This window comes from Rhinoraja longicauda, chromosome 13 (genome assembly GCF_053455715.1).
Source record: "Rhinoraja longicauda isolate Sanriku21f chromosome 13, sRhiLon1.1, whole genome shotgun sequence".
NCBI lineage: Eukaryota > Metazoa > Chordata > Chondrichthyes > Rajiformes > Arhynchobatidae > Rhinoraja > Rhinoraja longicauda.
Window position 1 is genome coordinate 11,637,949 of NC_135965.1, and position 23,737 is coordinate 11,661,685.

At 40.7% G+C, this 23,737-nt stretch overlaps 1 protein-coding gene across 1 annotated transcript in view; it reads right to left on the reverse strand.

Moving 5' to 3' along the window:
* Window positions 1–10,336: 10,336 nt before the first annotated feature.
* The window catches only part of irs1 (insulin receptor substrate 1), a 50,201-nt gene continuing 36,800 nt past the window's right edge, over window positions 10,337–23,737 (reverse strand). The window contains exon 2 of the mRNA XM_078410346.1: window positions 10,337–11,361. Within this exon, the coding sequence (XP_078266472.1) occupies window positions 11,357–11,361 (5 nt within the window). The 3' untranslated portion in view covers window positions 10,337–11,356. The remainder of the gene's footprint in view (window positions 11,362–23,737) is intronic.

Here is a 23,737-nt window from a genome sequence, read left to right on the forward strand (position 1 = left end):
CTTTGCATCATGATCCACCTGGACATTGTGGGCCATAGGGCCAGTTCCCATACTGTTCTATGTTCACTTGTCAGTGTTATGCCTTCTCAAGCTTGTCTCAAACTTGTCAGTGTTATGCCTTCTCAAGCTTTTACTTCAATTTCTAACATCACCCATTGCACATGTCCCTAACAAGACTTAGAGGAAATGTTGTTACACTGCAAGGTGCGAGCACCTCTGATACACCGGGCCTTTTTACATTGCCTGTCCTCTTATATTTGCTTTAGGAGGCTACAACTTAATTTACAAAACTGCCTTCAAAGTTAAGGAATGCTCCCCAAATTCTATCAGCATGTTAAATGTGCTACAAGAGGAGCTAACACACTGGACAAGGTCTACTCCAACATCAAGCTGGGCTACAGGGCTAGACAACTACCACACCTGGGTCAGTCGGACCATATGTCCCTGTTTTTAATTCCTGCATATGCCCCCCTCAGGAAAACCGCTCCTACCATCACAAAGACCATCACAACTTGGCCTGATGGTGCATCTCAGCAGCTGCAGGACTGCTTCGACAGGACCAACTGGGATGTGTTTGAACACCGGGACCTGGAGGTGTTCACAGACAGTGTACTATGTTACATTAAAAACTGCATGGACACTGTCACAGTGGACAAACGCATCCGGGTCTACCCCAACCAGAAGCCCTGGATGACCCGGGAGGTCCAGCGGCTGTTAAAAGAGAGGAACACTGCTTTTAGGTCTGGCGATAGGGCTTTATACAGCATGGCCCGAGCTAACCTGAAGAGAGGCATCAGAGAGGCCAAATTAGACTACAGGAGGAAGATAGAGGACCACCTGGACAGTAACAACAGCAGGCAGGTGTGGCAGGGGATCCAGTATCTAACCAACTATAAGACCAACCTTGGAGCTGCTGAAGGTGACGCCTCGTTGGCAGAGGAGCTGAACCTCTTCTTTGCTCGCTTTGAAGTGGAGCCACCCGAGACAGCCATATCACACCACATGGTCCACAGCAGCCTAACCCTCAAGATAGAGGAGCATGAGGTGAGGCGCACGCTGCGGGCCATCAATCCAAGGAAGGCTACTGGACCCGACGGCGTCTCTGGACGCGTGCTGAAGGACTGCGCTGACCAGCTGGCTGGAGTCTGTACGAGGATTTTCAACCAGTCTCTGGCCCAGTCCACTGTTCCATCCTGTCTGAAGTCCGCAATCATAGTCCCCTTGCCCAAAAAACCCCACATTTCCAGCCTCAACGACTACCGGCCAGTCGCACTCACACCAGTGGTGATGAAGTGTTTTGAAAAACTGGTCCGGGGTCATATCACATCACTCCTGCCCCGAAGCTTTGACCCCCACCAGTTTGCGTACAGAGCGAATAGATCCACAGAGGACGCTATAGCCACAGCCCTCCATGCTGCACTGTTCCACCTGGAGCAGCCGGGGAGCTACGTGCGGATGCTCTTTGTGGACTACAGCTCTGCCTTTAATACAATCCTTCCCCATAAACTGGTGGACAAACTGGGGGACTTGGGACTTCCACACTCCACCTGCATGTGGATAAATAGCTTCCTGTCAGCTCGCAGCCAGAGAGTCAGAGTGGGCCATCACACATCCACGGCCCTCAGCCTCAGTACCGGCTCTCCACAGGGCTGCGTGCTGAGCCCCCTGCTCTACACCATCTATACACATGACTGCACCCCCGCCCACCACAGCAACACCATTGTCAAATTTGCGGATGACACTACGGTGGTGGGACTCATCACCGGGGGGGACGAGTACGCCTACCGGGATGAGGCGGAGCAGCTGACAGTGTGGTGTGGAGAAAATAACCTGCTCCTCAACACCTTAAAGACAAAGGAAATAATAATAGACTTCAGAAAGAATAAAACGGACATGGTACCATTAACTATCAGAGGGGACTGTGTGGAGAGGGTGGCGGATTTCCGCTTCCTGGGAATCCATATTGAGGAGGACCTGACGTGGAGCGTGAACACCTCTGCGCTGCTGAAAAAGGTCCAGCAGAGACTGCACTTCCTGAGGGTGCTCAGGAAGAATAACATCACTCAGAGACTGCTGTTGTCCTTTTATCGGTGCTACATTGAGAGCATCCTAACATACTGTGTATGCGTATGGTACACCAGCTGCACAGCGGCTCAGAGGAAAGCGCTCCAGAGGGCCATTGACAACGCCCAGAGGATTGTCGGCTGCCCTCTACTTACCTTGGAGGACTTACACAGTTCCCGCTGCATCAAAAAATCCCAGAGTATTATAAAGGACATTTCCCACCCCGGACACTCCCTGTTTGAACTGTTACCGTCAGGCAGACGGTACAGATCTACAAGGACAAGGACAAACAGACTTAAAAATAGTTTTTACCCCACTGCTATAAAGGCACTAAATGTAGCCGCCAAGGAACGCAGGGGCGATACATAATAAGAGACTGTGAAATCGACAGAAGGATGTAGGGTTGGGTGTTTATGCGTGCTATTTTCATGATATTTATTTTAGTTGTTTATCTTTTTTAAAATATTTTACCTTGTATGTATCGTTAGCTTTTAGAAATGTTTGAATGGTGCACTGACTGGCTGACATTTTACAATTTCGTTGTACATGGCTCATGTTACAATGACAATAAAGGAACTATTCTACTATTCTAAAACAAAACGCATCTAATCTCAGAACCCGTGTAGAGCTGTTAGCCGGGAATAAAAAGCAAAAATCTGGTGTTCGCATGCAATAGGTGTACTTCTACATGTGCATATTTCACTTCACCATGTAAAAAATGACCACGGATTAGCAAGGTCAAATTAAAACATTAGTTTGCTCCTTACTTTTCTCAGCCGGGTTACTTTATGCGAACACTTAGCATCATTGTAAAGACTCGTCCTCATGCCCCTCTCTTTTTCCATCACCTTGAAGAAACGACGTCAGATTCCACGAACGTGATGACCGTCGCTTTGTCTATTAGCTGAGGATGAGTTTTAACTTTTTTCAGTTTGGAAAGACCAACTTCATTATCTTTGACCAGCTACACTAACTGTGCACATTTACCTGAATGCCAGTACTTGTACCTGGACACTCTCTTGGGTTTCACCCAAATGTTCACACCCACCCTCGGCTCCTAATTAAACCTCCCTCCCATTAATTATTTAATTTAATTAAATTATGGAATTGATAGAATTGTCATCGATGGCCTTCGCCCAGCTGCCCCAGCATGCAACAGCGTAGAAGATGGCACTGCCACCACCGACTGATAGAACATCTGCAGCATCTTACTGCAGGCGTTGAAAGACAAGAGCTACCTCAGAAAGTACAGGAACTGATTCTATATGCAGTTCAGAACTTTACACAATTATAAATTCCCCATCAATACCAATAAATACAATAAAAAAATTATGCAGAAGTTTATGGCTGTACATATCCTTGATGCTCAGGACCATTGGGTTTTAAATGAATACAGAAATGAAAAGCCTGCTATTGCTAGGGCTAATCACAACCAACTATACGGAAAACTAGCAGTATAGTTTCATCATCATCTCCCCAACAATATATCCTCGGCAACTTCCCAACTCTGAAACCCATCTTCTTCTTCTTAAGCCCTTTGCTCCTCTAGGGAGCATAGGCCATTGACACTAGGGGCTAGTGGAATCGAGGGATATAGGGAGAAGGCAGGCATGGGTTATTGATTTGGGACGATCAGCCATGATCACAATGAATGGCGGTGCTGGCTCGAAGGGCCGAATGGCCTCCTCCTGCGCCTATTTTCTATGTTTCTATGTATATGTCCTCCACCTCACCCAGTTGTTGGCGGTTCTTTCGAGATCTCCCCAGTTGAGCCCATTCCCAGACATTTCTGCCTGGACACCTCCTCTGAAACCTATCCTTCAAACTAAATTTCTTAATTCCATACTAAGGATACTATCCTTGAAGAACGTAGAGCAAAATACCAAAACAAATTTTATTTACGTTGTTCTGAGAGCCAAAGATTCATCTTATTATTCCAAATGAAATAAAGAAGTGTTTGTGAAATAGAAAAGTACGTTCTTCTTCAATGTCTCAATTTTGATATACCAGATTCTGAAAATGCCTTCAAACCATTGCCAATTACTTTTTGAGGTAATTCTAACATAATATGATCTTATTTTTAAAATTTTAATTAGTCTTGGATTCAAGCAGAAAGCTAACTCGATTCAAACCACTTTGCCTAACAGCATTCGATAGTTTGTGCCTACTTAATCCAAATAAAGCTTCTTCATTGAATGAAAATCTCAAAGTATTCTCGTTGAAGAATTAACAGATGCATGCTTTATTTATATGGATTAAATTTAGGAAGTTACATTATGTTTTACAAATTAAACAACTTGCATTTACATGTCATCTTTAACGCAGCTGGAGCTGCAATTTTCTTCACAGCAGCATTTTCCAACAAAATCCGAGCCACATAAAGATATAAATGGTGCAGCTGATCCAAAAGGTGAATTTTAATAAGCACATTATTGAAAGAAGACATGGCAGAAGATTTTCTTCTTCGCAAAGGAATTTCAGAGCGCAGGTTATTAGCAGCTGAGGCACAGGTGGTACGAGTGGAGGACATTATCAAGAAAGTTCCTGCAAGAATAAAAGGTGGCCCAGTGGTAGAGTTTTTGTCTTACAGCCCCAGAGACCCACGTTTGATCCTGATGACAGATGCTGTCTGTCTGGAGTTCGTACATTCTCCCTGATCGCATGGGTTTTCTCTTGATATTCCACTTTCCTCCCACATTCCAAAGACATACAGATTTGTATGTTAATTAGCTTCAATAAAGTTGTAGAATTGTCCCGTGTGTAGGATAGTGCTCGTGTACAGGGATCGTTGGTCAGTGTGGATTTGGCTGGCTGAAGGGCCTGTTTCTGTGCTGCATCTCTAAACTAAACTAGGATGCAGAATTGGATAAGCTCAGACATCATGGAAGGTTGCAGACGTGTACAGAAGTCGGAAAGGCTATGGAAGGACTTAAAAGCAAGAATGGGCATCTTAAAGTCCAACTGGGAGCCAATGTTAGTTAATAAGCAAAGGAGTGATAGACAAACGAACTTACATTGCAAGTTAATATACGGGATACAAAGTTTTGGATGATTTCAGCATTATGAAGAATGAAACAGCAATTTCTGGTCATATGCACAATAGGACATTTAAGTTTGGAGGAAGGAAAACTATTGATAAAGGTTTCAGCAGCTGAGAAGGGCAGTGTTATGGATAAGGAAATACACAGCTTCAACGATGATGCAGTCCAATCCGGATCTTATCCTGTGGTCAAATACAGTGCAGTAGTTCCAGTCTGGTTCATTTTCAGGCAATTAGCAAGGTAAGGAATGGTTCAATCGCAATAGTTTGCAGCTTCTCGCTAAGCTTCACTTTTCCTAAAAATGCATTCAGCTCTAGATGTTAGACGGACAGCCTGAAAATCTGGAAAGAGGGGAAAATGAAGAGAACTGGTGGTAAGCTTTGTTCATTAGTCTCATATAGTTGTAGCAATCTAAAGGCTCATTCTAATTTTTGACAGCAAATTCAAGAGCAATTAAATTATCCAAAATGATGGCGCATTCTCAAAATGTTCTCTCTGGATTCAGTAACCTGCCATAAATGTTCCAGTCTACATTGCTGGGACAAGGGACTAGAGTTGGCGACAGTATCAATAGAGCAGTCATGGTTTAAATAAACACTGGGATGTCAAAGGTGAAGTCATGGGTGAAGTTGAGCAAAAGTAGTTGCTGTGGACATGTTATAATGAAGAGATCCGACATCTAACAACTGAGATTTTAAAATGCAAATGCATGAGAATGAGTGTTTCTCTGGGGCAAATACAGAAGAAAAAGAGAAGGGAAAGGGGGCATGGGTGAAGAGCAATGTGAAATGGCAACATCAGGGGAGTGAATACTGGTTCCAAAATGTATATGGAAGGAGAAAATAAGGAAGGAAAAGGAAGATAATGAACATGATGAATTGAGTGTTGATGAGAGATCACATGGTGCAGTTACTTAAGGTGGAATGGAGTTATATCACTTTGGTAATAAAACATTGAAATTCTACTTGGGTGGCACTAGAAAATAAATCAAGATATATATCAAGCTCTGGTCCCATTTAACAATTTGGAAAATTGATACACAAAAACGGTAATTTTTCCTCCTAAATTATCACTAAATTTCCAAAATTAGAAGGTAGTCCATGGCTGGAATGAGCTGCCAGAGAAGGTTACAGAAGCAGATATTATTACGACTAACAAAAGATATTTGGACAGTTATGGATAGGGATGGTTTCGAGGGATTGGCTTAAATGAAGGAAATTGGGACTAGCCCAAAATGACAACTTTTTTGGCATGGACAATGTGTGCCAAAGGGCCTGTTTCTATGTGATATTGCTTTATGACTCTACAAAGATAAGTATTTATTAGCCAGAAACAAATCCAGTAGCGTGATAGCTCTTTTCCGATTGCCAAACAATGACCCATGACTGTCAGAGCACAACGGACACCTCCTGTGTCCATTTCATGCAGAATGAGTAGCGTGATAGTGTGTCTTAACATTCTCCGGCAGTATGATGGCATGCTTCGGTGTTCAATCCAAATATCCCCTCCAAACCAGTCACCAAACTCGAAGGCCTGGTGGTCTGTAACTGGATCTTTGACTCCCTCATCAGCAGACCTCAGTCAGTGCAGACATTTCCTCCCTCCATCAACAAGAGTGCTTAAGGCTGTGTGCTTAGCCCCATTATGCTCTCTTTAAACCCGTGACTGTGTGCCCAAGCATAGCTGCAATAACATCCATAAATTTGCCGATAAACCCCGCTGTTGTTGGCATTATCAGAGGTGGTGCGGAGTTAGCGTACAGGATAGGGTAGAACAACTGGTTGAATGCTGATGCAAAAACAATGCTCAACATCAACAAATCCAAGGAATGAGTCGTTGACTTCAGAAAGAGAAATTTTGGAGATTATATTCCAGTTTTCCTTGGTCAGCAGGGGCGAGTTAGCAACTTCAAATTTTGAAATGTTAACATCTTGGATGACCCACCCTGGGTCCAGCATATAGATGTTATCATGATGGAGCTGTGTCTCTACTTCCTTAGACATTAAGAATGATGGCATGTCACCAAATTCACTGACAAACTGACAGATGTACTGCAGAAAGTATCCCGACTGGTTGCATCATGGCCTGGTACAGCAATTCCAATGTACAGAATCGCAAGAGGCTGCAAAGAGTAGTGGACCCAGCAGAATCTATCACAGGTATAGCCCTCCCCACTACTGAAAACATCTACACGAGACAGTGTCACATGAAAAGTGACATCCATCATCAAGAACTCCATCACCCGCTTCAGGGATAGCTATTCTCCAACAATTATCTGGTTCTTGAACTGATCTGCACAACCCTAATCGCACCTCAGTAACAGAATACTGTGTACCACATCGGCACTACCATGGACTTAATGTCTTATTTGTGATTTGCTCTAATGGATTGTTTTCTGGTCTTTTCTTAAAACTGTCTTGTAGAATGTTTAATTTTTGTGTAATTTGTTTTTATGTGTTGTCTGGATCAATGTGCATGTGATGCTGTTGCAAGCAAGATTATCATTGCGCTTTTACCTCACCATACGAGGATAAATTCAACTTGATTTAACATGAGGTTAGACACAAAATGATGGAGTAACTCAGCGGGTCAGGCAGCATCTCAGGAGAGAAGGAATGGGTGACGTTCCGGGTCGAGACCCTTTTTCAGACAGATGTCAGGGGAGGGGGGCAGGACAAAGACAGGATGTAGACGGAGACAGGAAGACTAGTAGGAGAACTGGAAAGAGGGAGGGGATAGAGGAGGGAAGCAGGGACTACCTGAAGTGGGAGAAGTCAATGTTCAAACCACTGGGTTATAAAGTGCCCAAGCAAAATATGAGGTGCTGTTCCTCCAATTTGCACTGGGCCTCACTCTGACAGTGGAGGAGGCCCAGGACAGAAAGGTCAAATTGGGAATGGGAGGGAGAGTTGAAGTGTTGAACCACCGGTTGGTTGGTTGAGACAGACTGAGCGGAGGTGTTCAGCGAAACGATCGCTGAGCCTGCGCTTGGTCTCGCCGATGTAGAGAAGTTGACATCTGGAGCAGCGGATACAATAGATGAGGTTGGAGAATGTGCAGGTGAACCTCTGCCTCACCTGGAAAGACCGTTTGGGTTCTTGGATGGAGTCGAGGGGGAAGGTAAAGGGACAGGTGTTGGATCTCCTGCGGTTGCAGGGGAAAGTACCTGGGGAGGGGGTGGTTTGGGTGGGAAGAGACGAGTGGACCAGGGAGTTTTGGAGGGAACGGTCACTGCGGAAAGCAGAAAGGGGTGGAGATGGGAAGATGTGGCCAGTGGTGGGATATCGTTGGAGGTGGCAGAAATGTTGGTGGATAATTTGTTGTATGCAAAAAACCTCCTTAAAATGAGATGATTCAAGTACTTCAGGAACACTTCTTCAAAGCACCAGAACTAGTCTAAAACCTGCTTACCTGTGATCTAAACAGTTCAAGATCAATTAAAAGTTAATTATTACTGCTGCTAACTGTTCCATTTATCCTTAAATTAAAAAGGAGAAACTTTTTATGTTTTCTTTAAGCTGCGATTATAATTGTTGATGTTTCACATTAAAACATTTGAAATGTGACAGACACTGTCAAAACTTTCATACAAGGGGATGTTTTGCTTTCAGCATTTATATAGTAAAATCTGATATCAACAAAGGCTCCAATGAAATATAGAATCAACTCATAAGAAATACATATGTGATTATGCGGGAGGCGACCACAGTTGAAATGGTAACATTCATTATCACTGAAAGTCCTTTACATTGTGGAGGGATGGATATATATATTATATATATATATGTATTAAAAATCCTACACGATGTCCAAGATCAATGCCTCTAGCAAAGGCGAGAAGTGGGCCCAGTCCTTTAAGACTGCTTTTCAGAACTGTTTATGCAATGGCACTTTTACAATCTTTGAAGCCAATTATAATTGTTATGTGAATATTTAAACTGAAGAGTTCCTGTGTTGGAGACAAAAAATTATTCTGTAAGCATGCCGTCTTTTTGCCTCTTGACATTCACAAATACCGTCAGGTTATTGAGGTAAAATGTTATCATACTGCAACTTTTTTTATAGTTGTTAGCAAACTGAACATGGGACAGTTTCAATTCAATCTTATTGGGTGTAATATTACAACCTAAATCTACCAAAAGCACAGCACTGATCATCAAGTCTGATTCAGACAGGTTTATCTGGAGCCCCCCAGAAATACAACCGGTCTCAACAAGATGATATTTTTCCAAAACATGAACTAGATTTTGAACTCATTGCCCAAGTAGAAAACAGGCACTGCCGATCATCTGCTTGTTACTGCAGTTTAATCCCCATTTCTACTTTAACTAAATAGAGAAAAAGCAGGCATTCTACTAATGGGTAGAAAGTCTGAAAATAGGGTATCGTGTTAAATAGCAGGTTGTGAAATTGGCACCATTAATTGAACTTAATTAATTGGCATTTACTGGTTAACCCACTCTTAAACAGAGTTAAGGTAGACTCAAAATGCTGGAGTAACTCAGCGGGACAGGTAGCATCTCTGGAGAGATGGAATCTCCAGAGAAGCTGCCTGACCCACTGAGTTACTCCGGCATCTGCAGTTCTTTCCTACACACTTAAACAGAGTTAAATGTCTAACCAAGAAAACAAATTAGAAAATAATTTAAAGTTTAGTTTAGGGATACAGCGAGGATACAGGCCATTCGGCCCGCCGAGTCCATGCCAACCAGCTACTATCCTTGCACTAGTTATATGTCCCACACACTAGCGGCAATTTAGAGGCTAATTCACCTACAAACCTGCACATAATTTGAATACGAGAGGAAACCACAGTGCCCGGAGGAAACCTACGCAGTCACATGGTGAACATACAAATTCTGTACAGACAGCACTTGTAATCGAGATTGAACCTGTGCCTCTGGCACTGTAGGGCAGCCTCTCTACTGCCTAAGAGGAGCCTAATTTCATAACATTTCTCTGCACTGCCCGAATGACCACTTTCTCCTCTCAAAGCTTTTATTTGCATCCTGCCAAACTTATTTTTTGATATCTCAATCTACAAGACCATTTTTTTTTTATTGATTCAGAAATAAAAATTAATATGCTTTAAGCATTATGAGTAGCAATTATTTGCAACTTTCAGCAAATTTACAAAAACAGCATTATGAGCAGTGAAGACACAGTCTATCATTTAATCAAATCACCAGCAGGACAGAAAAGTGTAATCATTTTCTAATTTATTACTTACAGGGAGTTGGGGGAAGGGAGTCAGGCTCCAGAAATTACAAACACAACACTGCCCATCCCAGGACAGTTCATGTATACATTGCCCAGGTACATAATATATACATAAAGGAAAGGAAGACTAAATGTGATTGTTTTGAGTACGGTTTTGAATTCCATTCATTTTCAGTACCATGTATAGTGATGTTCACCATCCCGACTGCAATATATCTCACATTGGAAGGCAGAGAATAAAATTGTGAAATTAACTCGATGCAGATGGATTGCATTGCTGGTACTTTAACCATATCAGTGAAAGGGACTGTACACCAAAGCTTGGACTTCTGGATTATGCTTATGTATAAACAGCTTTTATCCAAGAATAGAAACATAATCCATTCTCACGGCATATATTCACAAGTTTTAAACAAAATTTCTCTTGTTTATATTTAGAACTGTAATTTACTTCCAGACACATCAATAATGGATGTGCATCAGGAAAAAAAGTTACACATTCAGTTCAAAAAAGTATCAATATAAAGGAAGCAAAAATGTTAAATATTATTCTGTATTTTCCAAACATTAGCAACTTTAAAAAAATCAATACTTCTCTATACTTAATAATTTACAGTGAAAACCTTAATGTTTTTTCAGCAGCATGTGAAAGTCAAGGTTAATGCATGTGTTACAGTCCAGGTTAGGCATCTGAATTGCATTGCTGATAGTTTTTCCATTTCTGTTTATTGAGATTGTTGAAGTAGAATGTGCTGATGAGGAAACTGAGGCAGATTCGCTGTTGTGCATTTTTCATTCCGCACACTGTGCACCACACAGATACACATATGCGCAAGGACACACACAATGACGAACATGCAAACCAGTCAGAAAACTATGTCCTGAGGTTTCTTGCAGCAAACTGGAGATTTTGATGTGTCGTACCATAATTTATGCGAAAGAGTGAGGTCCTAGTTGTACTGTACAAATTATTATTTGAAGCCTGGGGCATCATTAAGTCCATGTAAGGCTTGTCGAAGGCTAGGAAGATGTCATTCTGGAAAAGAGATACACAAAGCAAATTAGAATTGAGTATATTCATCTCTTCAGTTAATATAATACAGCCAATTAATTTACACACCTAGTACGAAGCAAAACGTAGTGCAAAACAAAGAATGAATCTTTCCTGTCTCATCTTTTTCGTTCTTGTATTTTCAGTAACTGAATCTCACTATTTCTTTATGAAGCTTTACATTAAAATATACATCTGCTATTTTATAACATAACCACACATGTATGCATATAGAAAGAATGGAACATACAATTACAAGCCCACATTATGGAGAACGCAGCAATATCCCAGTATACTATTGTCTTCATTTACAGGCACAGATTTAATAATCTCAATCCACAGGCTCTTTACAATTGTACATTGTATCCGCGGCAAAATGTGGCTGCCATTATAAACCCCAACAGAAGGAATCCAAAAGAAAATTATGCTATTGTTTCAATTCTTTCCTTGAATAGAATTAACGTTTTGTCCCATGTAATTATTGACAGTCATTTTCTACAAGCAACTACCATTAATTAGTATGTGGATGTGCTAATAGTTTACATCCAAGGGGTTGAGGCACCAACGCCTTTGTTAATAACGTGGGAGGCAAACCAATGTGCAATTCAGCTCCCATTTTCCACTTAAAACCAATTCATTCATAATCATCAATTTAAATAAATCCTCAAACTGATCATGTTCATCCCTTTGATGACTATATATTGGAATAATTTTTAAAAAACAAGTGACATCTGTTTGCAACTTCAGTGACTTTTGTGCCCAATTGAATAAAATTGGCCAAAAAATTTACAAATATGGTGGATATTTTCTATTCTATAGTTTAGTCTGTTGAGTGTAGAACTGGCAAATGTCCCAAAAATTTGCTTCACTCAAACCAAATGAGAAACCAGTGGCTACAGGCAGTTACAATTTTTGCTTACATTTTTTTCTGTTCTATTTTTCTGGGTTGGTTCTGCAAAGTGATGAAATTTAGGAGTGCAGAGAAACTTTCCAAGATAACGCTGGAATGAAAGAGTTTAACCTGGGTCAAGAGTCTTTTAGCAGCCAAATCAGGCTGTGTCATTTCAATAATCTAATTGCATATAATTATAGTACTCAGGAAGGAAATCAAATTAAATGCCAGTCAGATGTAATTTCTCAAGATGAGCCAAGGCAGTGTATTTACTAGTTTGCATTTCCATAGGCACCTGATAACCATTATGTTCCTCTGTAGCAACTCTTTTTTCAATGTACAAACTGTCACTTGCAATAAAAAATTAACGGAAAAATGTAAGAGGACATCTCCATTAGACCAAATCACAAACATGTTCAGCTCTGTTCATGTTGAACAAATTTTATTCTTCCCACCACAGCAACTTTACCACAGCTTTAAAAAGCAATGGACGAAAGAAAAGGTCAAAAGACTCAAATGGTATATACAAGTCATTGAAAAATATTCTAAAGAGAATATATCCCGTGAGATCCAATATTATAAATTATTCTTTTGAGGACAATAGTACACAAGCTGAACCGAAAGACAGAAATATACAACGCATTTACACTGAATGACGATATCTTATGATTAAGACTTTCTACATCGTTATTTCAAAACACTCAAGGATTACATTTAAAGCTCAGGTCTCTATAAAGCTCACTAGAATAACATATTTAGTCTGAAATTTTAGTTTAACGTCAACAGATGGGTCACATTTTGGTCACAGGAACTTTGAGAATGCCTGCGCTTTGTCATGACTCATTAGTCCTGAATTTTCACCAATATGTATTTAATCACCATGGCTCTGAGAACCAGCATTTGTACATTGTTAAGTAATTTCTCTGTAATCATGTCCATGTTGTGAAACCTTGCATCACTATCCACTGGAAGTGAATTTAAAGATTTAGCACAAAAAAAATTCTGTTTCTCATCTTCAAGGTATTTCACTTTGCCCAAGTACCCGATAAGTGGACAAATTCATATAGCACATAATTTTAATTAATGTGTGATAGGATATCCACACAAATCAAATAGAACAAACATTTGATACATCACATCTGGGGTTCCCCATCTTTATGGAATTTCAAATCTAAATTGTAATTACAATAAACTTTGCTTATTAGTCAAAATCTCAATACATTCAACTGTATAACATTTTATCTATTGAGGTTGTTGAAACCCGTGTTTAATTTTAAACATTGAGTTTCAAGTGATTGTTCCAGACACCACATGGGTCCTTCTTCTGACATTTTATCCACCACTCCATCGGGGCAGCATAGTGGCACAGCGGTAGAGCTGCTGCCTCAGCTCCAGAATCCCACGTTCAATCCTATCCTCAGGTGCTGTCTTTGTGGAATTTGCACTTTCTCCATGTCACTGCCTAGGTTTCCTCCGGTTCCCTCCCACATTCCAAACGTGCAGGTTGTAAGTTAATTGGCCTTTGTAAAACTATCCCTAGTGTGTAAGACATAGAACTAGCGTATGGTGATCGATGATCGGCATGCTGCATGCTTTATCTCTAAAGTCTAAAGTTTGTAAACACCCACTTACAGAAGGTTCACCCCCCCAACCAGCAATCAATTAGAATGATAGGTGGATGTGTAGTTAGTTTTCAAGTCACTTGGTGTCATCACAAGATCAAAAATCCTGCAACTCGACTTATGAGCGATATAACTCAGGGAATCAAAAACACCACTGGCTACAGTCAAATCTCACACAATGGAGGCTGATTGATTCCCTGATGTTTATTATATCAGGGACATAGCTTTTCTGACATGTTTTGGGTAGCACAGTGTTAGAGCTGCTGCCTTACAGCGCCAGAGACCCAGGTTCAATCCTGACTACAGGTCCTGACTGTACAGAAATTGTAAATACTCCCTGTGACCACATGGGTTTTCTCTGAATGCTCCGGTTTCCTCTGACATTCCAAAGACCTGCAGTTAACTGGCTCATTTAAATTGTCCCTAGCGTGTAGGATGCAAAACTGGGATAACATAGAACTCCGTATATGGGGTGATCGTTGGTCAGCACAGACTCCATGGGCCGAAGGGCCTAATTCCATGCTGGATTTCTGTACTGAACTCCCCTACTGAATGCTAGAATTTTTAACCAATTACATATATGATTGGTCCCATTTTCCCCACAGCTTCATTTCTTACTAACAGCAATTGACTTTCCACATGCACATATTTCAAAATTATAATATTTTGCCTTCATCTTCAAATTTTTTTCATGGTCTCTGCACACATTTTCCTCTTCATCTCCTCTGGCCTCATATCCTCAAATATTTAATTCTCTTGTCAACAGTTTACAGGTATTTTTCTTAATTGTAGCAGAACACAACTACTGGGTTCCCAACACCTAGCAGAAGTGCCAGCAGCATGCATACCCTTGACCATTTTATTTATGAGCAATTTTTTTGGCGATCATTTCAAAAATGTCAAAAGGTAAAATTGCTTAAAAATAAAGTTGAGCACATGCTTACTATTTTCTCCATATTAATTTGGAAGATGCATATATTATCAACATTTTTCATTTCTATTCACCTGTATCAATTTCTCATGGCACCTCGATCACCATTTACACTAATCAGAGTAACTTTAAAAGTGTTCCAAAAAGAAATTGCTCATATAATTCCATTTTGCAACCTATTAATCATCCACTTGTAACTCACACATTGCCCACAAGCACAGCAATTCAATTGAAATGTTTGCAGCAGCTTGCATTGAACCAGACAAGATCAACGAACTGAAGTCCAGATTACTGTTGGGACAATGACCAATTAGCAACCTCATTCAGCCAGCAATAATTGCAGAAGTTATTTCATACGTTACATTTATATTCTATTATCGTATTTGAAATGCAATTTTTATTTAATCTAAGCAATCTTACTAGTCCACTGGGCCTTTCAAAGCAAACATCAGTACAGGAAACCAATGGGAAGTGCATGTACCACTCCTCCCTCTTTGAATATTTGTTATAAGCCAATTTCTTTATGAGTTTCCCATGTCTTTCACTATCTTCAATCACTTATCTAATTATGACTGTAGTCCAGTTACTCTATCATCATCTGTTCTGGTTTTCAACCCTCCCCAGGAAATGTCTGAGAAACAGTTACACCCACAGGAACTTGGTCTTATATTTAAAAGACAGTCAGCTAACCAAGAAAAAACAAGGCTTTCATAGCAAAAATAAATTTCAATGAATGTTTGGCCACAAGAAAAAAAAATGCAAGTTAGCAAACACATGCAAGCACATAATTCTGATGAGAAACAGCTGCAATGTCTTCAGTGATCTCCTATTTCAGAAATTGCACCTACATGCTTGATCAGTTTTGAATCTAAGAGCTAGCGAAGAATAAAGTCTCTTCATGAAACAGAAGAAATTAAAGCACTCTCTCAATGCTAAATATTTAAAAGTTTTATATTGCACTGTAGATTTACTGATAAATACTAAAAGTACCTTAGTAAGGTTAAATCTCATAGTTCCAAATGCTAAAATAGATTGATCAAATTTTGAAAACTTTATGTAATCATTGTAAATCTTTATAACAAGGGGAAGGCAAATGTATAAGAGACAAAAATGATTTAATTTTTTATTCAGGGCTCACAAGAAAAAAAAAGTACATGCATAAGTTGTGCTCTATTTCTAGCTTATAAGAACCGCAAAATTAAACATTTCTAAAATATTAAAATCCATACACTTGAAGAGAATTTGAAGAATTTTATTCCACTCTAACAGTGGACTGCAAAGTAACATGCCACAATCTACAAATTTCAGGATTGTCCATACGTACTCGAAGCAATAATGGCTTAAATTAATCAAATACATTTTAAATGTATCATGGAGACACAAGGAACTGCAGATGCTGGTTTACAAAACAAATCAAGGTGCTTGAGTAACACTGTGGGTTAGGCAACATCTCTGGAGGACATGGAGTGGTAATGTTTTGGATCAGGACCCTTCTACAGAATCAAAAAGTGATTCAGGCCTAAATCTTTAGATACAGATAAACGCGAGGTGTTGCATTGTGTGAAGATTAGTCCCAATCAAAAACGTTCCCTTCTCCATGTTCTCCTGACATGCTGCCTAACCCGCTGAGTTAATCCTGCACTTAGTGTTTTTTTAATGCATGGCTGCAGGTTGCAATGTATATAAGGTTTACATAGCGAATATACAGATGCCAAACAGTTGGTTGAACCAACTTGGAGGTTTTGAAACCATGCAAAAGCTAAAGTGGCAGAGATTGTTTGTAAACTTCCAACTCCAAGTTGAGCTCTTGCTACATATATTGGAACACTAAACAAGTGAAGATTCTGCTTATTTTATGAGTTAGGAATGCAAAAGGACAACAGAAACAAGTTAGGAAACAAAATCGTTCAAGGGTTGTAAAATTCTTTGATTGGACCACATTCATTGGTTCATGTTCCATCCTCACCCTCCTTGTCCAGAGAAATATTATCTTTTCATGATTAATGTTGATGTAGAAATTGCTGTGACACAGAATCTTTCAGTAGTTTTGTTACTACGGATGCTTCAATTATTTGTGATGTAGGTTTGAGTTTTAGTCCTAAACTAGACCAAGTGGACCCGTTGGGCCCAAACCTCTCCTGCATAGGTGCTACACCCTCTCCACCTCCACCCCCATCCCCTCTCCCCCCTCCCCATCAAACCGCCTCTTACCCCTCCTCCCCCCCCTCCACCGCCCTCCCTCTACCCCCCTCCCTCCCTCTCCCTTACTCCACCCCCCTCCCTCCCTCCACCCCTCTCCCTTACTCCACCCCCTCCCTCCCTCGGAGATAGATCTAAACTTTAAAATGTGAATAACTTTAAAAATATAACACCGATTTCATTCCATTAGCACCAAAGGGTGACGACAGTGAGAAAGGTGGGCCTAAAATTGTCGCTTGATCGTGTACCACTTTGGCTGTAGTTCAGGAACAAACAAACAAGAGTTTTAGTATATAGATATATATCCAGTTAGAATTACGGCAGAAATTTCCTCAGACCACTGATCTCATTATACCAATCCAACAAATGTTAAATGCATCGCGAGTGTGATACATTGTAGATATAAATAAATTTTCACGAAGCGAATGAAACTTATTTAAACTGAAAATATCTATATTAGTTTACAGTATGGTAAAAGGCCATTCGGCCCACACTGACCATCGGTCACCCGTTCACACTATTCACTTTTGCATTCATTCCATATTTCCTCCAGTCTTTCCATCACCTTTGGAAACTTTTATTGCTGTTTATCAACATGAGGACCAAAGTTGTGCCAATGAAAGTCAAAGAAGCCATTATGAGACTGAGAAACAAGAATAAGACTGTTAGAGACATCAGCCAAAGTTTAGGCTTATCAAAATTGGGGGACTATGTATATAATTTCTGCTATAATTTCTACATGGTGAAACCAAAATGTATAAAAATGGCCTTTATTAAAATCTGACAATGTGCACTTGAACCTCATGTGATTTTTTCTATTACAAATCTCAAATTGTGGGGTACAGAGGCAAATAAATAAATGATGGGTCTTTGTCCCAAACATTATGGAGGGCACTGTACATTAGGGACAATTTACAGAAGCCAATTAACCTACAATCTTGCTTGTCTTTGTAATGTGGAAGGAAACAGGAGCACCCGGAGAAAACCCACACCGTACAATCTCCATACAGACATCATCCATTCAGAATCTAACCCGGGTCTCTGGCGCTGCAGGGCAGCAATTCGACTGTTGCACCACCTTGCGGCCTTATCTTTTCATCTCTGTTCAACCTCGCCTCTATCCTCCTATTACTCGTAAGGCTTTGTCCTGCCCTCAGCCTCACTTCCAGCTCTCTCCACCCTCCCATCCCACCACAATCATCTGAAGTATCCTGATCCGAAACATCATCTATCCATGTTCTCCTGAGATGCTGCCTGACCCACCTACTTACACCAGCTCTATGCCTCTTTTGGTAAACCAGCAACAGTGCTGCGTTATTTCTTCACCAATTTTTCACCAGTTTGCTTTGATGAGTTGAAACCATGGAATAGCAGTGCCTGTGGCCATCTTAAACAATAAATGTAAGCATGCTGAAGTACCGGGACATTTGTACTGAAGACCACTGCGGTCAGGTTAACTCCTTACTTTGGGAATCAAGGATAAAAAAATGCGTGAACAAAAACTCAATGGCGTTTTTTGTAAACTATTTTGTGTTCAGTAGTTTAGAAAAATTAATAATCTTGACAATATAAATCATTATAATGTTCCCAGTGAAAGTCTACCAGTGAAAGTCCAGTAGTTTTGAGTAAAAATGTATTTCCAGTTGGAACTAATCAGTACATCAAAGTTATCACGCCATAGGGAGCTTTGCAGAGAGGTCAGGGAACCCCTGGAAAGTCTAGGGAATTCATTACAGTGAAGTTAAAGACAATATGCTGTAGACCATCCTTTCCTGGACTTTAAAGATGATATGGCTAAGGTATTTGGTTAAATATCTCCTTCTAAATGATGAAAATATAATTTCAAATCTACTAAATCATCACAGCATGAAAGACACAAATAAAATAGATTCTTACACAATCACATAAAAATTCTGAAGCCAAGGATAAAATAACCCTTTGCCAGGTTTCCTGAAAAAAAAAATCCATACTTCCAGAATGTGCTCATATTTAGGAGCAAATAGATCTTGTGTTTTGTGATTTTGCACTGTATTTACACCATTGTGACAAGGTCTCTTTTGCATACAATCTTCCTCACAGGTGTTTTGTTATTTTTTTAAACTAACAGCCATCTGTAACTGGATACAAAACATGACAATTTAAATGGTTGTGTAATTCATATCTCATCCATAAACCACATAGCCAAGAAAAAAAAAGAAATGCGCAGGTGCACTTCATTTAATATCAGCTATCACATTCTATTGATCAGATAAACAGTCTGTGCAGTAGGTCTTTTTATTACTGTCTGGCACACCGGATCTGCAACAGTGAGTGGTTTATTTCCCAAAGGTACAATGAGGTTAGTGGATTAATCTGTAATGACTCCTGTGAAAAATGTGGTCCTTTCTTTTTTCAATAGGGTATCCAGACCATAAACACTGATAGCTCTCCTGAAGGACTTCATTTAATAAAAAGACACTAAATCCAATAGATGACTGGAGGTATGAAAAAAAACTCCTCCAACTTAATCCACGACTGTAAATTTATTCTCAATTATATTCCATTTTCAGATTATCAGTCTCCCAAATAACCTGGTTTGCTGCATGATTGTAAGAACATCAAGTAGCAACAACCACATGGATTCAATACCATTTTCTCCTGTTGACATTGTAGGTACTTCAATGATTTCGACCTTCTAGTCAGCGTAAATAAGGTTGAACAATCAGCAGCAGAAAGACAGCAATAACCGAATAAGGCTGAGCAAGCAGGCACACACCATGACAGAACACTCAAAACAGCAAAGGCTAACCTATATGTAGGTATTTACAACTACGATTGTTGAGTTCTTTTCAACCAGCAGAGAGTGCAGATTAAGAAGCATTGATGCCATTCTATGCTGAATTAGCACTCAGGTAGATTAAATAGAATATTAAACAGAAGTTGCACTTCTGCTGCAAGTGTATATTTGTGAAAATTGAGGACATATCAAGCCCACCCATGATGTATGTATGATGAAATAATTAATGGACAATTAAGATAATTCATGCCACTGGTCACTTGGACAGGGAATGCATGCCTAGGAGAACAAAAAGAATCTCAGAAAGAAGGTAGAGAAGAAATTGAAAAATGGCAGTTATATGCCCTAATTGGCAATATTTAACACAAGTTGTCACTAACATGGACTGAGAATGGAACAAAATAATCTATTCCATCTCAACAAATATAAGATAAACAACTGGCCCTTTTAAATGAACACGTAAGCTAAGACTAATCTGTCTTCCATCTGTACCCACCGAATTCAATCCTGTAACATTAGTCATTTGGCTGTGCATTCCCACACTTAGGACTTTTGGACAAGGTTGATTAGTTTCCAAATTAGTTAAAGTAAATTACTCAAAAGTTATGAATTTGATTCTTAATCTGCAACCAAAATTTTAGGTTATGGGTTCGTCACATGGCTTTTGCACAGCGTGGACAGTTAATTCTACTGAAAACATTAATGCCGTTCTCCAAATATTCACCATTGCATATGCACATTTATTTACACACATGTATAACAGAAAATCCTGGAACCTATTAACCACTCTCTACACTACAATGTAGCATAGCTTCATGGAATACAACAGTTATGCCCTCAAACAGGAGCCTTTTTAAACAGATGATTTTGCTGAACAGTGAAAATAGCATCGTCCAAATCAAACAGCTAATGCAATTTATTATTGTAGATTTGTAAATTTCATCCTCAACATATGATTTTATTGCTGATGCAAATAATTACAGAGATCAGTTAATGCCCCAGAGATACTACTTGATGCATACCATTTCATCTGTACACCTGTCAGCAGCATAAGTAAGGCATGTATAAGATGAATACATCTCCCTGCTATTCAAAATCACTCGCCCTTCCTGCCTTCCCTGGAGATCATTATTAAATCTCATTAAAGTCATATTAACAGTATCAAATCGCTCAATTCTGGAATCAAATCACAGCATACAATTTGGTCATCTCAATTTTTTGCCAGAGACTCAAGGGGAAATAAAACTTTTCTCCAGTAACTACAAATTGCATCACAACATAGCATAAATAAATTATCTTGGTTCCAATAGTTGATGAGCCAGAATACAAGAACAATGGTCTAAACTGGACATTCTCTGAAAACAGGCATGGAGAGAGTGGTGGTGGTGGGGGGGGGGGGGGGGGGGGGGGAAGAGAAGGAAAAGGAGAAATTTTGTTGCAGTCAACCCGCTACAACTGTTTCAAAGTAAGCAGCACGCCAAAAGCTTATGCAGCTTGCTAATTTAAAAAAACTGTTGAGTCCAACCAGCCAGCACTAACTGTGCTGCTGAGTAGCTAAATGCCTTAGCAGGTGTCAGTATCTTGTGGCAACGAGCATTTAAGGCTAAACTGCATCTCGAAAGGATGGAGAATTATGGCAGCAGAACTTGCTAATTTTCATTTTCTGATGCAGGATGCTTGTAAAATGACAAAACATGAGTCTTTTGACAGAGAAAACATTAACTCACCAAACATATTATTCCTATAGATAAAGCTCATTGTCTGAATGGTGAATGTGATCAACGTATATCAAAATGATCTTCAATAAATATATCTATAAAATTTGGCAGTCTCTCACGATCGATAACAATTTACTTCCACTCCAGTTTTGTGGAGGAAAGAATTGCAGATGCTGGTTTAAATTGAAGGTAGACACAAAATGCTGGAGTAACTTAGCAGGACAGGCAGCATCTCTGGAGAGAAGGAATGGGTGACGTTTCGGGTCGAGACCTTTCTTCAGACTGATGTCAGGGGAGTGGGGGGGGGGGGACAGATATAGAATGTAGTTGGAGACAGTAAGACTGGTGGGAGAACTGAGAAGGGGAGGGGATGGAGAGAGAGGGAAATCAAGGGCTATTTGAAGTTAGAGAAGTCAATGTTCATATCGCTGGGGTGTAAGCTACTCAAGCAAAATATGAGATGCTGTTCCTCCAATTTGCGCTGGGCCTCACACTGACAATGGAGGCGGCACAGGACAGAAAGGTCAGATTGGGAATGAGAGGGGGAGGTAAAGCTGAGCAACCAGGAGATCTGGTAGGTTAAGGCGGACTGAGCAAAGGTGTTCAGCGATACGGTCACCGAGCGTGCGCTTGGTCTCGCTGACATACAGAAGTTGACAGCTGGAACAGCGGGTACAGTAATGAGGTTGGAGGGGGTGCAAGTGAACCTCTGCCTCACCTGAAAAGACTGTCGGGGTCCTTGGATGGATTCGAGTGGGACGGTAAAGGGATAGGTGTGGTATCTCCTGCAGTTGCAGGGGAAAGTACCTGGGGAGGGGGTGGTTTGGGTGCGATGGAACAAGTTGACCGGGGAGTCGCAGAGGGAACGGTCTCTGCCAGAAAGGGGTGGAGATGGGACGATGTGGCCAGTAGTTGGATCCCGTTGGAGGTGGCAAAAATGTTAGAGGATTATATGTTGTATGCGACGGCTGATGGGGTGGAAGGTGAGAACAAGGGGGACTGTCCTTGTTACGAATGGGGGGGGGGGGGTGGGAGCAAGGGCGGAGTTGAGTGATGGCGAGGAGACCCTAGTGAAAGCCTCATCTATAATGGAAGAGGGGAACCCCAGTTCCCTAAAGAAAGAGGACATCTCCGATGACCTGGTATGGAAAACCTCATCCTAGGTGCAAATGTGGCATAAACAGAGGAACTGGAAGTAGGGGATAGAGTCTTTACGGGAAGCACAGTGGGAAGTGTGGTCAAGATAGCTATGGGAGTCAGTGGGTTTGTAATAGATGTCAGTCAATAGTCTGTCTCCTGTGATGGAGACGGTGAGATCTAGAAACGGTAGGGAGATGTCGGAAATGGTCTAGGTGAATTTGAGTGCAGGGAAGTTGATGAAGTCAGTGAGTTCTGCATGGGTGCAGGAGGTAGCACCGATGCAGTAGTCAATGCAGTGGAGGTAGAGTTCAGGGATGTAGGACCAGTGTATGCCTGGGACAGTGATTGTTTGACGTACCTTACAAAGAGGCAGGCATAGCTGGGCCCCATGCGAGTGCCTATAGCTACGCCTTGGATTTGGAGGATGTGGGAGGAGTCGAAGAAGTTGTCAAGGGTAAGGACCAGCTCTGCTAGGTGGAGGAGAGTGTTAGTAGATGGGGAAAAAAAAGTTTTGTGGGTTCTGAGGTGACCAACTCGGTCAATCAGTTTTTTTCCCATAGATTGGAGAGGGGGTGCCATAAGGGGCAGGGAGTTGAGCAGTTTATCAGATGGTGCACACTTCTGTTGTTTACGCTGGACTGCTGTGGGCTTTCTCAGAATGAAGTCAAGGCTTCTACACTCCCAGGTGGCCAGGATTCTATGGAGTCAGCAGGGAAATTGAGACACAAGAAACTGCAGATGTTGGAATCTGGCGTAACAAAATAACAATGTGCTGGAGGAACTTAGCTGGTCAAGCAGCATCTGAGGAGAGAATGGAAAGACAATGTTTTGGGTTAGGACCCTGGGGTCTATTCTCTCCACATATGCTGCCTGACTAGGTCAGTTTCTCCAATGTTGTGTCACATATATCATTGTATTTAGGCAGACCAAAGAATATTAATGCAGGTTCCGTTATAGTGCAACTTTATGAAAGATTGGCAGTATCACGGCTGAAGTACTGTCTGCACTGTATATGAAGGAAGTAAATGAAGTAAATTAATCAGGATATTTCAATCAGAAAAATGAATTACATTAATTTATTTC